Source organism: Hemicordylus capensis, chromosome 4 (genome assembly GCF_027244095.1).
Source record: "Hemicordylus capensis ecotype Gifberg chromosome 4, rHemCap1.1.pri, whole genome shotgun sequence".
NCBI classification, from domain to species: Eukaryota; Metazoa; Chordata; class Lepidosauria; order Squamata; family Cordylidae; genus Hemicordylus; species Hemicordylus capensis.
Window position 1 is genome coordinate 167,892,002 of NC_069660.1, and position 15,576 is coordinate 167,907,577.

The window sequence follows — 15,576 nt, forward strand, 5'->3', positions numbered from 1 at the left end:
GTTGAACAACCTGATCAAACATATATGTACATCTTTTGAGGTCTGAATGCGCTGTATGTAAAACACCTCAATCTTTGCAACAACTGTGATGGAATTATCAACTAGGGATGTGCACGACGATCTTTGGCGCCGGCGGGGGTAGAGCTTTAAGGGCGGGGGAGGGTGTACTCACCCCTCCCGCCGCATTTCCCCCACGGCATGCTGTTGGTTTTAAGCCCCTCGGGGCGGCAGCGTTCCTCCCTGCCACCCCGTTTCTGCCCTCGGCCGGAAGTGGCCGGAAGTCGCGAGTGCGCGTGCGCCCATGGCGCACTCGCAACTTCCGGCCACTTCCGGCCAAGGGCAGAAACGGGGCGGCAGGGAGGAATGCTGCTGCCCCGAGGGGCTTAAAACCGACAGCGTGCCAGCGGGGGAAATGCGGCGGGAGGGGTGAGTACACCCTCCCCCGCCCTTAAAGCTCTACCCCCGCCGGTGCCGAAACGCTGAAGCAGCCCCTAGCCCGAAACGTTTCGGAGGCCTTTACAATGGCCTCCGAGACGTTTCAGGCACATGCCTATTATCAACTACCTGCATATTGGAGGCCTAAAACCAAGGATGTGCACGAAACCGAGGTCTGAACTGGTTCTGTGCCACAGAGAGGGGAGCAGAGAACAGGATCTTCTAAAAAAAGAGGAGAGCAAGTCTTTACCTGTTCTCTGCTGTGCATGTGTCAAGAACCCATGAGCAGTGTTAGCACACACATGGAATCAGTGCATATGCCAACTGCGTGGTGAGCACGATGTTGCTGACCATGCAACTGGTATCCACTCATGCGTGTCATGTGCATGCTGGCACTGTGCACAGGTTCTTGGGACAAGCTCCACCACAGCAGAAAGTTGTAGGTGGCAGTGGCGAACAGGTTAGGAACTGCTCTCACCTTTTTTTTTTTTTAAGATCCCGCTTGCTGCTCCCCTCCCCATGGTGCCAAACCAATTCAGACCTCATCCAAACCAGTTCAGCACCAAACCAGTGCATGAACCTCAGTTCATGCACATCCCTACTTAAAACCTGACTTGAGAACATCCTGTTTGGAAATATGTCCATGCAGATTTCATTTCTTTTGTGAACTGGAGTCTGCCATCATGCCAAACACTTTTCAAATCCCTCCCTTTCTTGCATCCTCTCAGATATGTGCTGTGAGCTAGTGTAAATTATCACAGAAACATCTGACTTATGAGCAATATACCTGTGGGTGGGTGTGAATGGCTTAACTAGGTTCACATTTCACAGATGTTTAATTTCAGTTTCCCGTGAGCATAATTTAGCATAATGTTATCATTATTCCTGACATGGTCTCTTCCCTTGCTAGCTAGCAAGCAGGGATTGCTTTATGTCCAAAGTGGCTGGTTCCTTTGACTTCCTACTACACTGTTTTTTATTATTAAAAGGTAGAATTGGGAGTTTTATAAAAGGAGAATAGAGAGTTCCTTTATATGCCAACAAGGTAGAGAACTTAGATAGATACCCATCATGGGCCAATTCCCTCTTCCTTCATGTTTTTCCTTTTTTGTTTCCCGTGAGCATAATTTAGCACAATGTTATCATTATTCCTGACATGGTCTCTTCCCTTGCTAGCTAGCAAGCAGGGATTGGTTCATGTCCAAAGTGGCTGGTCCCTTCAACTTCCTACTACACTGTTTTTGATGATTAAAAGGTAGAATTGGGAGTTTTATAAAAGGAGAATAGAGAGTTCCTTTATATGCCAACAAGATAGAGAACTTAGATAGACACCCAGGAGGACATCATGGGCCAATTCCTTCATGTTTTTCCTTTGTTGTTACTAATAATTTATTAAACATACATTTCCATAATTTAGTATTCAGAATAATACAATGTATATAACAATAATAATTAATAAATAGATTTACCCTCACCCTCCCAACGTATTACAACTATTCATTCAGTCAAATAATACATCCAATTTACTCCCTCATCCAATACACAGATAAATAAAGAAGTCCAATATCAATGTCCCTTATAAAACAAAATAGGTATGGGTTAGTATCAGTCTTTGGAATGGATTAGAAAAAAAGACTATCTGGCTGATCTAAAGTAAAAGCTGGAACAGAACAGAACAGAATAAACTTTATTGTGATCATAGACCAGACAATACAGCAAAAAAGTTACATAAGACTAGAATGTGTAGCAAAACCTAGCCACATTGAAAGTGATATCTTTGCAAAAGTTAGATAACAAAAACTCTAAATAAAATTCATCAGAGTGACCTGGAAACTTCCCCAAAAGAGGAGAAATTAGTTTTGAACGAGCATCACTATAAAATTTACAGTATAAAATGAGGGGTAGTTTCTAAGGCACCCATTCCACAGGGGCAAAACCTTAAGCTAGTGTTTATATCTACCATCCCTGACAGCTGTCAGAAGGGCATTTAGGTGGGCGAGAGTAAATGGATGCCTAAATTTAGGGATAAGAATATTATCTAAATATGCTGCCTGTTTGGAATTAAAAAGTTGTTTCTCCAAATATATACCACTCCTTAGACAGGCTGTATCCACTTGTAATTCTGTATTGGCAATACACTGCTTAATAACCTGCCAGGCCTGATCATGTCCTAATCTAAGAATTTCCTCATGGGAGAACCCACATTGAAGAAGTTTATTTTCAACCAGGGTCTTCCACTTATGATTACAGTCATCAATCATTACCAAGGAAGCCAGGCCTACACTGGCAAAAACCAGTTTTAACCAAAACTTTATAATACAGGTCCAGTAACCCGATTCAACCCTAGCGAGACCTACCTCTCGTCTGGTAAGAGTATTGGGAATGCAGGGGGGAACTTGAAGAATGGCTCTAATAAATTAGACTGTACAGCTTTCAGCGGGCCAAAATTACTAGGAGGCCCCAACTGGGCACCATAAAAAAATAGAGGATAAACTTTAGCAACAAACAGGGTGGATTTGATTTAAATCAAACTGATTTAATTCACGATTTAAATCACGATTTAAATCACTAGTCAGTAAGGCTTGATTTAAACCATAGTTTTCTACATAAAGACTAATTCTTGCTGGTATAACTTTAATATGCAAGTAGATGAAGATTTTTAGAATAACAACTTTTCATATTAGTTTTTTTATCCCCAGTTTAATAGGTTAATCATTCATATTTGGACAACTTTTCTGTTGTACTTAGGAAGGAGAAAAATAATCATTACCTTAATAATAACAATTTAAATAGATTTATTCAACTGAAACAATAACATTACAGCATATGTTATTTGCTTAAACAAACATCCATGTTTGTTAACTAATTTGGCTAAACAAAATATATATATTTTAAGAAACTTAGACTGTCAGCCCAGCCTACACGTGAAAAACTTAAATACTGTTCTCTGTAGCTTACTCGTCATCTTCATCTTCTTCTTTGTTCATAATCTGGAAAAGAAAAACAAGCTTTCCTGCTTTATCGGGTCCCAAACGATTTCTCAATTTAGAATGAATGAGTCCAAAGGAAGAGAATATTCTTTCAACGCCTGCAGAAGAAGCTACTGCTGTTAAAAGTGAAATCATTACTTGAACAGTCTCTAAATCCAAGTGCTTAAGTGACTTCTACCAGTTCACTGGTGTGACTTTCTTTAAAATATCTTCAGCAAACATATATTTCTTGAATGGTTCCCCCTTAGCTTTGAAGTTTATTATAGTTGGCATTACAGATGGATGATTGCTATGACCCATGTCATAGCTAACTCCTCTTCCTCAGCACTCAAGTTTTGACCCTGGTACTGGATATTGACAATATTTGCCAAAAAATGAGCTGGAGACAGTACTTGTCCCATTCGTTTTTTTAATGCTTGTAATTTAATTCTGTCCATGTGTAGTTCTGTTTTTAAGTGTTCACTCAGTTCCTTCCAAATTTCAACAGCATCAGCAATAAAACAGCTATTTTTCTGTATTTTGTTTAAAGATTCAGAGATGGGTTTCAGGATGCTCAGCATATGTTCAACATTTCTCTTAAGCCCAATGTTGAGGATTTTGGCCGTGACAGTGCCATCTATTTTATCTCGATTTTGTTCACAAACTGTCATCAGAATAGGCCAGTTCTTGATATACTGCTCAAAACAGTCCACCACAGAGTTCCATCTAACATCTTGTGGGAGCGTTAGCTTGGTTCCACCCATCCTTTTCAGAGCTGCTGCAGCAAAGTGATTGTTACAGAAGTATTTAGCAATTTCAACAACATTAGTCTTTATTTCTAGAACACTTAAGTCTTTGGCTAAGAGGTGCAGCAAATGAGCACTGCAACCATATGTTATTAGCTTTGTATTCCCTTCCTGCTCTTCTAAATTTCTTCTCATCTTGGATACATTTGCAGCATTGTCTGTGACCAAACTGCGTACTAGACATTTGAATTTTTGTTCACGTGTTATTATAGCTTTTACTGCCAATTCTTGTAAGTATTCTGCTGTGTGTGCATTTCCTGAAGTATCAATTGTTTGTGCAAGGAAGACTTTCCCTTCTTCTGTTGTTATACAAGCACATACAATAGGATCATTGTGGACATTACTCCACCCATCAATACTTAGGTTAACAATTCTACCCTCCAGAGCTGTTGCACATTGCTCCATTTCTCTGTCATACACTTTATCCAGCAGTTTCCCTGCAACATCTGCTCTGCTGGGTGGACTGTATCCTGGTCTCAGTGACTGAACCATATTAATGAAATGTGGTTTCTCAGTCAGACGGAAAGAAGAGTTCGTTGCATAAACAAACTGGGCAATTTTTTCATCAATTAACTCTTTTTCTAATCTGCTAGTTTTTATCACAAACTTATCTATGGTGGTTCCAGGAGGGAAGGATTTTTTCTTTCTTTTAGGTGATAGTGATATGTGGCTGTGGGTGTCTGATGATGATGCTAATGAAGCACTATCCTGGCTGGATAACTCTGAAACTGTAGAACAGGAGGATGGTGATCTTGAAGGTGGATAGTTTCCAGAATCCATGAATTCCCCTAAACAAAAAAGTCAATGCTGTTATTTTATTGTTTATACAATTTCTGCTTATTGTACACAGCACTGCCCCAAAAGGAATATTTGCTTTTCTTCATAACTGTACCAAATGACAGTAACATCCAGTAATAATAAGAAATATAATTTTGCTCAAACATGACAGTTCAAGGCAGTCTTTAGAAATATTATATGAGTCAATAAAAATGTTTACCAACCTGAAGATCCTGCCTGTTCAAATGTGTTTCTTTGGTCATCTTCATCACAGCACTTCTCATGATGTTGCCTCATTCGGGCCACCAGGCCTTGCATTTCTTTGTTGCAGTGTTTGCATTTTGCACGCATGCCTGCCTTACCGATAGGTAAAGGAACTTCATTAAAATATTGCCAACTGGGTCTCTTTTACGGCCTGCTGCCATTATAGGTTTTTTCCTCCAAGGAAAGAATGTGATAAACCTCAGGTCATACACACAAAAAGATCCAAAGACTTGTCTGTCTGTGGCTATGCAGTATTGTGCTCAGAAAGTTTCACTTTCATTTTGTACTGCTTGTCTGCTTGCCCCTTCCTCCTCACACTTAGTTTCACTTTCTTCTTGTGCAGATCTATTCCACTCCAAACAATCAGAAAAATATTGTTTCTATTCTATTTCACTGAACTTCTTGAAACTTAGCACTGAAGGGGTTGATTCTGTATTCATAGGTTTGTAGAACAATAGGATTAAGGTCTTTTTCTCAACTCTGTTCATGTCATAACATTTTTGCTGTGAAGAAGAGGCATGTGATCTCTGTTGAGTCAAATTCAGTTTTGAGAACTGCAAAAGTAAACCAAGCATCTGTGATAATATCTTGTAGGCAGAGAAACTGCCCAATAATCTTACAAAAACCTCTGGAAGAGCATGACATTGTGAATGGATTAATGGAATTTATTTACCAAAAAAATTAAAAATATACAGCCTTATTCTACATAATTAAAAAACTAATCTTTATTTCATGATGGAATAACCTTTGGATGGTAATATATTTTCCTCAAAAAGCATTTTATTTTAAAAAATCTGATTTAAATCAAAAAAATCCGATTTTTTTTAATTAAAAAAAAATCATTGATTTTTATCCACCATAGCAACAAATAACTTAATCACTGCTGGAATAAATGAGGCCCCTTTAGTAAAATGGAATTATTCTATTTTATTTATAGAAATTCGGGCATTTTGTATGGACAAATCTAAATGGGCATTTCGCGAGCCAGAAGACTGGAAAACAACTCCAAGATATTTAAACGAGTTGGCTTGCTCGATTTTTGTGCCTCTGCAGAACTCAGTTGTGCTATCTTGGACATTTGACAAACACTAAGATTTTCATTTTGTGATCATTGACCTTAATGGATTCCTCCCTACAGAGGTCATATAATATACCTCTAGTATTTCCCTAGAGATGTAATCAAAAGTTGACTTTAAATCAATAAGGCTACACAGAGAGCAGAGCCAAGATTTTGCGTATATTTGGCCGCTAGGAATTGGAGAGTAAAAGCATGCTCTATGGTGGAATGGCCTGCTTTAAAGCCTGCCTGTTCAGGAGCTAAAACATTGTTAGATTCCATCCAATCGGTCAATTTGCCTAACAGATGTTTGGCATATAGTTTGCTGATTGTGTTTAAGAAGCTTATGGGTCAATAGTTAGCAGGATCATCATGTTTCCCATTTTTATAAATGGGGATTAAGATACCTACGCCTCAATCCTTTGGTATTTTAACTGTTAAGTCTATGTACGTGAAAGTAGAAGCTAGCATCGGAACCCCCAATCCAAATTTGCTAGCAAAACTTCGATGGAAATACAATCAATTCCCGGGACTTTACCTTTTTTAGATTGTTTAATGAGGTTTTCATCTTCCATACAGGAGACGGGCTTCCAGGGAGGCAAGTAATCAATACTTAAATCAATGTTACACACTGCTGCATCTAATTTCTTATACAAGGTAGAAAAATGTCGTTCCCAGACCTCTGCAGATATAATAAATGGGGGAGGTGTAAGAGCTCTATTTAATACAGGTGAAGCTAGCCTCCAGAATATAGTGGAGCTTTTGGATTTAGCGGCCTTTATTAATTCAGCCCAATTCAGCACTTAACTAACTGGAATCTCTTAAATTTTAATAGTTACTTATACTGTAATTTCTTAGCGTGGAGCTCCTGCGTAGTAATGTTAGATGTGCCCTCAGCATAACACTTAAGAGCACTAAGTAAATTTCTTTTTGCAACTACATACTCCCTGTCAAACTTTAAACAATTGCTGGATGGAGGAGACAAATTAACAAGAACAGGAAGCAATGGAGACAAAATGCTCTTGTAGAAGTCTAGCACAGATCTTGTCAGAGAAGTGGCAGACCCTACAATAATTACATCGCAGAGACAGGAAAGATTAAGTGAATTAAGTGCGTCAGTATGTCACCCAGCTTGAGCCTCAGACCATCTTACCTTTTGGGGAACCCAGCCTTGGTCTGAGCATGACATCTGAGTGCCCACTGGGTGTGCCTCGCCCTTCAACCAGAGAGTCAGAAGCATCGGGAAGTGATCACTCTCAAAGTGGGGGAGAACTTGAAAATTGCTCACCAGCGGGGCCAAGCTATAAATAATAGCTACATAAGCAATGAGGGTTTCGGGCCTGACCAATGAGTGAATTCCACAGGAAAGTCAGACAGGACTACACCATTAAGTAAAAATAGTTCTGCCTTATAACATAATAACAAAAGGTCTAAACCATGAGCATTGCATATTACATCTTTGGACTGTCTCATGAGGAACGGGAAGAGGATAGGTAAAGATGGAGGGATCTGGTGAAATTTTCTAAATAAAGTGAAAACATCTGGGCCGGAACAGAAGAGAACAGTTTGAAACAACGCCTTAAAAATTAAACTGGATTCCCCAAACTGTGGGATGTGTTAGAAACACTTGAGAGCTGTATTTTTGAGCTGAAATCTGTCCAACTTTATATTTTTATCAATCACTTCACAGTCAGGAGTGGCCAGGAACAGTGTCTGGAATGGCCCAGAAGAGCTCAGAACAGACATTTCATAAGTAATTTCTTTGTGCACACACGCACACTAGGGATGTGCACGGAACCGGTTCGGAGGCCCTTTATGGGCCTCCGAACCGGTCCAAAGAAGCGGCGGTTCTGCCGGTTCGACGGCGGAGTGTGTCTAGCTTTAAGAGTGAAGGAGGGTGAACTTACCCCACTCTCTGCTTTCCCCCTGCCGCTGTCCATTTTTGTAAAAGCTCATTGGGGCAGCAGCATACCTCTCCCCCACCCCCTCCCAATGCTGGCACATGCAGGCACATCAGGGACCACCAGTCATATCTGGACAATGGGGGCAACATGGCGGCAGGGAGGTATGCTAAACCTTAAAATTCTAGAGTGGGTATATGGTCAGTATCCTAGAGAGATACTGTCTGTCAGTTCTAGAGAGGGTATATGGTCAGTATCCTCCACCATGAAGACAGATGCAAAGAACGTATTCAGCTTCTCTGCAATCTACAACACAAGGTGCAGAAGAGGGCAACCAAGATGATCAGGGGCCTAGAGCACCTTTCTTATGAGGCAAGACTACAACACCTGGGGGTTTTTGTCTAGAAAAAAAGACGATTGCGGGGAGACATGATAGAGGTCTATAAAATCATGCATGGTGTGGAGAAAGTGGATAGAGAGAAATTCTTCTCTATCTCCCATAACACTAGAACTATGAGTCATCCCATGAAATTGATTGCTGGGAAATCTAGGACCAACAAACGGAAGTACTTTTTCACACAACGCATAATCAACTTGTGGAATTCTCTGCCACAAGATGTGGTGACAGCCAACAACCTGGATGGCTTTAAGAGGAGTTTGGATAACTTCATGGAGGAGACATCTATCAACGGCTACTAGTCGGAGGGCTGTGGCCCACCTCCAGCCTCAAAGGCAGGATGCCTCTGAGTACCAGTTGCAGGGGAGTAACAGCAGGAGAGAGGGCATGCCCTCAACTCCTGCCTTTGGCTTCCAGTGGCATCTGGTGGGCCACTGTGCAAAACAGGATACTGGACTAGATGGGCTTTGGGCCTGATCCAGCAGGGCTGTTCTTATGTTCCTTATCCTCCTTAATAATCCCTTTCACATCCTCATCATCTAAGGGTCCAACTGCCTCCCTGGAAGGTTTTCTACTCTAAAGCGGTTTTTGTTATTCCCCTTGACTAGCTATATACCCGTCAAACTCTCTCTTTGCATCCCTTATTGTCTTGCATTTCTTTTGCCAGAGTTTATGTTCCTTTCTGTTCTCTTCATTTGGGTGGGACTTCCATTTTCTGAAGGAAGTCTTCTTCTCTTTTATAGCTTCCCTGACTCTGTTTGTTAGCCACACAGGCATCCTCCTGAACTTGGTGGTACCTTTCTTCCTTCTTGGTATACATTTCTGAACTACGTTTAAAGGCAGCCCTACATAGAATGCATTGCAGTAGTCCAACTAGGAGGTTACCAGCTGATGGACTAGTTTTGAGATCATTCTCTTCAATGAACAGGTGGAGCTGTGGTATCAGCCAAAGCTGGTAAAGAGCATTCTTGGCCATAGCCTCAACCTGAGACACCAGGGTGAGACCAGGATACAAGAGCACTCTCAAACTACATACCTATTCTTTTGGGGGGAGCGTAACCGTCCAGATCTCTAAACTCAGAAGGAAATTCCAACCTTGAATTGGTGTGTTAAGTGATGCCAAAGGACAGATAGTAACTGATTCAGAGAAGATCAAACAGAGATGGAAGGAGTATACCGAAAATCAGGGACCATTAATATCCAAGATACTCTAGAACATATTCCCTACTTGCAAGAACCTCTAGTACAGGAAGATGAAATTAGATCAGCACTCCAGTCATTACCAAGTCGGAAGGCTACAGGAATTGATGGAACAGCTACAAAAATATGGCAGGCAACAGAAGAAGAATCGGTCAAGGCTCTAACCAAGCCATGCCAGCAAATCTGGAGAATGACACTGTGACCAACAGATTGGAAGAGGAAAGTCTACATACCCATACTATGCTGGCCTTGGGCTGAAATAAACCAATACATACATACCCATACCAAGGTAAGGAGACTTAACAGATTACACAAACCATTGCACAATCTATATAATGAATTCTCCAAAATGGTCCATGCGTGGGGATGCGTAGCAACCTTTCATGTGAGTGCAAGAGTTCCAGCCTTTTGGTGGGAGAAAGCACTGCGTGAGCGAAGAAGCGTTTGGCTGCTTCAGGAGCGGCAGGGAGTTTGGTGGGTGTGGTTGGCTGGCTGCGTTGGAAAGCCAAAAGGACTTGGGCAGCCTAAGGAGGCGTGCGGCCGGCCAGCGGGCAAAACTGCGCCGGCCTGAGGAGGTGGCCAGTGGGAGGAGGCAGCGGTGGCAGGCCTGGTCCGGCTGCCGGGGTGAGGAGGCAGTCGGGCTACCAGGAAGAGTCAGCAGAAAGGGATGGGCTGGCTTGAAAGCCGGCCAGAAACAAAAGACATCATTGCTGATGCATGCTGGATAATTGAGACAGCCAAAGAATACAAAATGTAAGTCAATATGTGCTATATTGACTACAGAAAAGCCTTCAATTGCATTGATCATGTCAAATTGTGGAATATCGTTAGGAAAATGAGCGTCCCATAACATCTCATTGTTCTCTCTATACACAGGACACAAAGTCACAGTCCAAACGGAACATGGTGAAACAGACTGGTTCCAGATTGGCAAAGGAGTAAGACAAGGCTTTAAACTTTCTCCTTATTTATTCAATTTATATGCTGAACATATACTGAGATAAGCTAGATTGGAAGAAGATGAGTGTGGTTTTAAAGTTGGAAGAAGAAACAACAATAACCTGCGCTACGCTGATGACATCATTCTGATAGCTGAGGATGCAGATGATCTGCAAGCTCTTGTAATGAAAGTCAAGGAGCACAGTGAAAAAATGGGACTCTGACTAAATATAAACAAGACTAAACTAATGTCAATGGGTACATAGGAAGATGCTGAAAGGCATCATCTCATACTGCGTGGGCGGAAGCAATGGTAAACTGCTCCTGTATTCTACCAAAGAAAACCACAGGGCTCTGTGGGCACCAGGAGTTGAAATTGACTTGACAGCACACTTTACTTTACCTTTACAGCAACCAGCCTCAGAATAGATAGATAGATAGATAGATAGATAGATAGATAGATAGATAGATAGGCAGGTAGACAGACAGACACTGAAGTGGTGTATAGCTTCTGCCTTTTAGGATCGACCATCAACAGTAAGGGATCCAGCAGTCAAGAAATACACTGCAGACGAGCACTTGGTAGGGTTTCAATGAAGGTATTGGAAAGGATATTTAGATGCTGTGACATGTCTATACCTACAAAGATTAGAATTGTTCGGACAATGGTTTTTCCCGTGACACTCTATGGATGTGAAAGCTGGACTTTGAAGAAGCAAGATAGAAAAAGTATTGACGCTTTTGAACTTTGGTGCTGGAGAAGACTTTTGAGGATACAGTGGACAGCCAGGAAAACAAACAAATGGGTCACAGGACAAATCAATCCAGAATTTTCACTTGAGGCACAAATGACCAGGCTCAAACTATCATACTTTGGACACATTATGCAAAGACCCAGCAACCTTGAAAAGTCCATAATGCTGGGAAACCTTGAAGGAAAGAGAAGAAGAGGATGGCCAGCAGCAAGGTGGATGGACTCTATTACAACAGCAATGAATGCACCTCTGAGAGACCTTAAAGGCCAAGTTGAAGACAGATCATCCTGGAGAGAATCTATCTATGTGGTCGCTAAGAGTCGACACCATCCAGAACAGGAGAGTCTATCCCATCCTCCAGATTATGGCTCCCCTGGTGAGAGTTAAAAACACTCGGGCCTAGACACCTCAACACAGATTCCACTGATAGGTAGACAAATCTATTTGTCTACCTTCTACAGAGGTAGACAAATCTACAACTGAAGATCATAATCACATTACCTAGGGCATCTTTGAGCCTTAGAGCAAAAGAGCTTCTCTTTCAATGAGCACCTGGGTCTTGTTTGGATTCAGCTTCAAGTAATTATTCCTCATCCAGTCCATTACTATCTGTAGGCAGGCATTTAGGGAGATAATGCCATTTCCTGATAATCATGACATGGAGAGATAGATTTGGGTGTCATCAGGATATTGATAGCACCCAGCACCAAATCCCCGACGACCTCACCCAGCGGTTTCATATAGATGTTAAAAATCATTGGTGACATGATGGAGCCCTAAGGGACTCCATTAACAGCTCCCATTTTGAAGAGGAACTGTCACCAAGCACCACTATCTGAATTCTACCTGAGAGATAGGAGTGCAACCACTGCAGTGCAGTGCCTCTTTCCCCAGATCCCCCAGGGAATCCAGAAGGATACCATGGTCATGGTACTGAAGTCCGCTGAAAGAGCCAAAAGAACCAACAGAGTCACACTCCCTCTGACAATTCTCTGGTGAAGGTAATCTATCAGGCTGACCAAGGTCATCTCAACTCCATAGCCCACCCTAATGCCAATTTGAAATTGGTCTAGTAGATAATGCGCTTCGTCCAAGTCTACCTGAAACTGGTTAGTCACCACCCTCTCAATCATCTTGCCCAACCACAGGAAGTCGGAGATCAGCCTATAATTATCCATCATCAAGGAGTCTAGGGCAGGCTTCCTAAGAAGTGGTCTAACAATTGCCTCCTTCAAACAAGAAGGCATCCTGCCCTCCCTCAATGAGGCATTAATGTTGTCAACTAGACCAGCTCCAATAACCTCCCTGTTGGGCAAAGATCCAAATAACAGGTGGCAGGCTGTACCCCTCAAAGCAGCTTGTCCATAGAAATCACAAATTGAAACTGATCCAATCTAATCCTACAAGAGGGATTCTGCACACAACACCCTGATTGACACCCTGCAGGAATACCGGAGTCCAGGTCAGCCTGGATGTGAGAGATTTTATCATCAAAGAACTCATTAAAAGTGTTGAAGAGAAAAATATCTGAGAACAGATTTGAAACTGAGGGGGCTTGAGTTAGACCACTAACAACCCTGAACAGCTCTGCTGGACATGAACTTGCAGATGCAATGCATGCAGAATAAAATTGCTTTGAAGGTCTATGCATTGCCACAGCATAAGCCTTCAAATGGGATTTATGTTGGGTCTTATCGAATTTGAGATTAGTCCTCCATTTGCTCTCCAGTTTGCAGATGGACATTGCTGCTGTGGGAGAGGATGCTTAAGAGTGATCGTGTCTACTGCTCTGGTGAATTCTTTATTTCAAGGATCCACCAGGGCATTGACAGAATCACCAGGAGAACCAAACACAAAACCCCCCAAGGCCTCTTGGAATCCATTGGATCCAATAGCCTTCTCAGGTGGACCATTTTAATGGATCCATCATGATTGACCCTGCAGGGGTCAATCATGACTGTGAGACCAACCTTAACCAGGAAATGGTCCATCCATGAAAATGGGGAAACTACAGGAGACACCACCCACAGAACACGACCCTGATCTAAGCAAAAGACCAAATCCAGTGTGTGACTGGCAACATGTGTAGGTCCTAGGACTAATTGGAATAGGTCCATAGTTGTCATGGCTGCTATGAACTACTGAGCAGCAACAGGCAAGCTAGTTTCAAAGTGGACACTGAAATCACCCACCACCTGGGCATTTCCAACACCAGCTCTGCAAACAATTCTGTCAGGGCAACAGGGTAGACGGTACACACACACACACACACACACACACACACACACACACACACACCTACCTGCCACTGTCCATTTCTTACTTATGACATCTCACAAACTAAGCAAGCATGAAGTCACCACAACTCAAGGAAGGCACAGATAGACACCCAGGTTCTGCCTTTCTTCACCTGAAATCCAGCATAAGACCAGAAAGCAAAAAGAATAATAGTAGCAAAAGCTGCTGAGAAAGGAAATCACATACTCAAAGTCTTCTTCTCTTCATGCCTGGATAATGAATTGGCCTCAGAATATTGGTTGGGCCCTGCCTGTGCAGACAGCCTGCTTGGCTGACAATTGGGGCACCAGTCCATAATCTTTATCATGGGCCATGCGTGCGGGTATGTGTGTGACACTGCTCTGAAAAAAGGTTAGCCAAGGCCTAGGGCATCTGTCACTAGCAGGTGCAGAGTGTGTGCCATACAACGGACGGACACAAACTGCAGCTGGTGGGCTATGCTCAACAAAGGTTTGGCTGTCCAGGCAGCCATTCTGCCACCTGGAGTTCTATGATCACTGACAGCTCATCTGCCATGTGGTCTGTCCCCAGGGGCTCCACATGCAGAACAGCCCACCTGGGCTTTGCTTCATGGGAGGGACTGGCCATGCCATCAGCAGCAGATGAGGTCCCTTCTCTCTCCAGCCCCCACCAGTGCACTGGGAGGGACAGGAAAGCAGCCTGCATCCCACTACAGCTGGTCCACAGATCTGCAGTGAAGTGCTGGCTAATGTCAGGCCTTGCTGACTCCAGCATCCCCGACATGAGCTCCCTGCATGTACAGGGAGTCCCACCCACCCACGCACTGAAGGTGGTGCATCAGGGGATCTTGTAGTTAGGGGCAAGCAGCTGTAGTTAGGGGCAAGCAGCTGGAAGTCAAGTCAGTGTTCTCCACCATCCGGAATGGTTGGTCATCCAGAGCCATCATCTCTCCAATGGTCTAGGTGATGAGACATGCCTCTGTGTGACTAGACTGCTTGCCCACTGCATGACTAGCAACGTCCTCTACTTGAGAAACTGAGGCACGTGCTTTGTTTCTACTAGTTGAGGGCACACTAGGTGGCCTAGCACTGTCAGCAGGAGCAAGGACCCCTGGATGAGGACGCTGCAGGTGCATCAGCATCGCCAAGTGTTCAAATCAGAGTGTTGTCAGGGCAACTCCACCTCATTGGCTTAGGAGGGGGGAGGGACAAGATAAGGGGAGAGCAAAAAGGATGGCGTTTCAAAGTGTAATATGTAACATGTAACTTTTCCCTAGTATTACCTTCATTTAATGTGTAATTTTATGCTGGTCTCTGACTGTAATAAAGGTTACTTGACTACTACTACTCAAAGTGTTTTTAAAGCCAGGCAGTGCCTGCTTGGCTTCACTCTGGGTCTACCTCTGGATCTCTGGAGGAAGAGCTGGCTGGCTGCCTAGCCTGCATTTCTGGACCTGCCTTTTTGCTGGACCTGTCTTTTTTCTGCATTTGACAGATGCTTATCTGTCTCTTTTTTTCTTTTTCTTTTGTCATACCGATTGCTTTTTATATTCCTAAGTGGTCTTTCTGGTGTGTGTGTGTGTGTGTGTGTGTGTGTGTGTGTGTGTGCACACAGAAGCTAGTGCAGTGCGCACACACAGAAGCTAGAAAAACCCTCAAAGAAGCAGGCTTTATTGTGTGTGTGGGGGGGGGGGAAGCGGCAACAATGGGGTAATGAAGGAGAGGGGAAAGAAATGTAACCTAACCAATTGTGGGGGCAGGGGTCTCACCAGTCCCATATCATCTACTTTTTGGCGTCTTCAGCTGGAATCTCACCAG

At 42.9% G+C, this 15,576-nt stretch overlaps 1 protein-coding gene across 17 annotated transcripts in view; it reads right to left on the minus strand.

The window, feature by feature from the left end:
* Window positions 1-15,576, minus strand: part of DZANK1 (double zinc ribbon and ankyrin repeat domains 1) — a 213,344-nt gene that overhangs the window by 111,742 nt on the left and 86,026 nt on the right. For 9 of the 17 annotated variants that reach the window (XM_053313573.1, XM_053313567.1, XM_053313572.1 and 6 more), the window contains 2 exons: window positions 5,212-5,344; window positions 1,869-4,998 (listed from right to left, as the gene is read on the minus strand). The exons of the other annotated variants lie outside the window; for them this stretch is intronic. In XM_053313573.1, coding sequence (XP_053169548.1) covers window positions 3,698-4,998; window positions 5,212-5,344 — 1,434 coding nt within the window. In that variant the 3' untranslated portion in view covers window positions 1,869-3,697. Of the gene's footprint in view, window positions 1-1,868; window positions 4,999-5,211; window positions 5,345-15,576 lie in introns of those variants that run through there. 17 annotated transcript variants of the gene reach the window in all.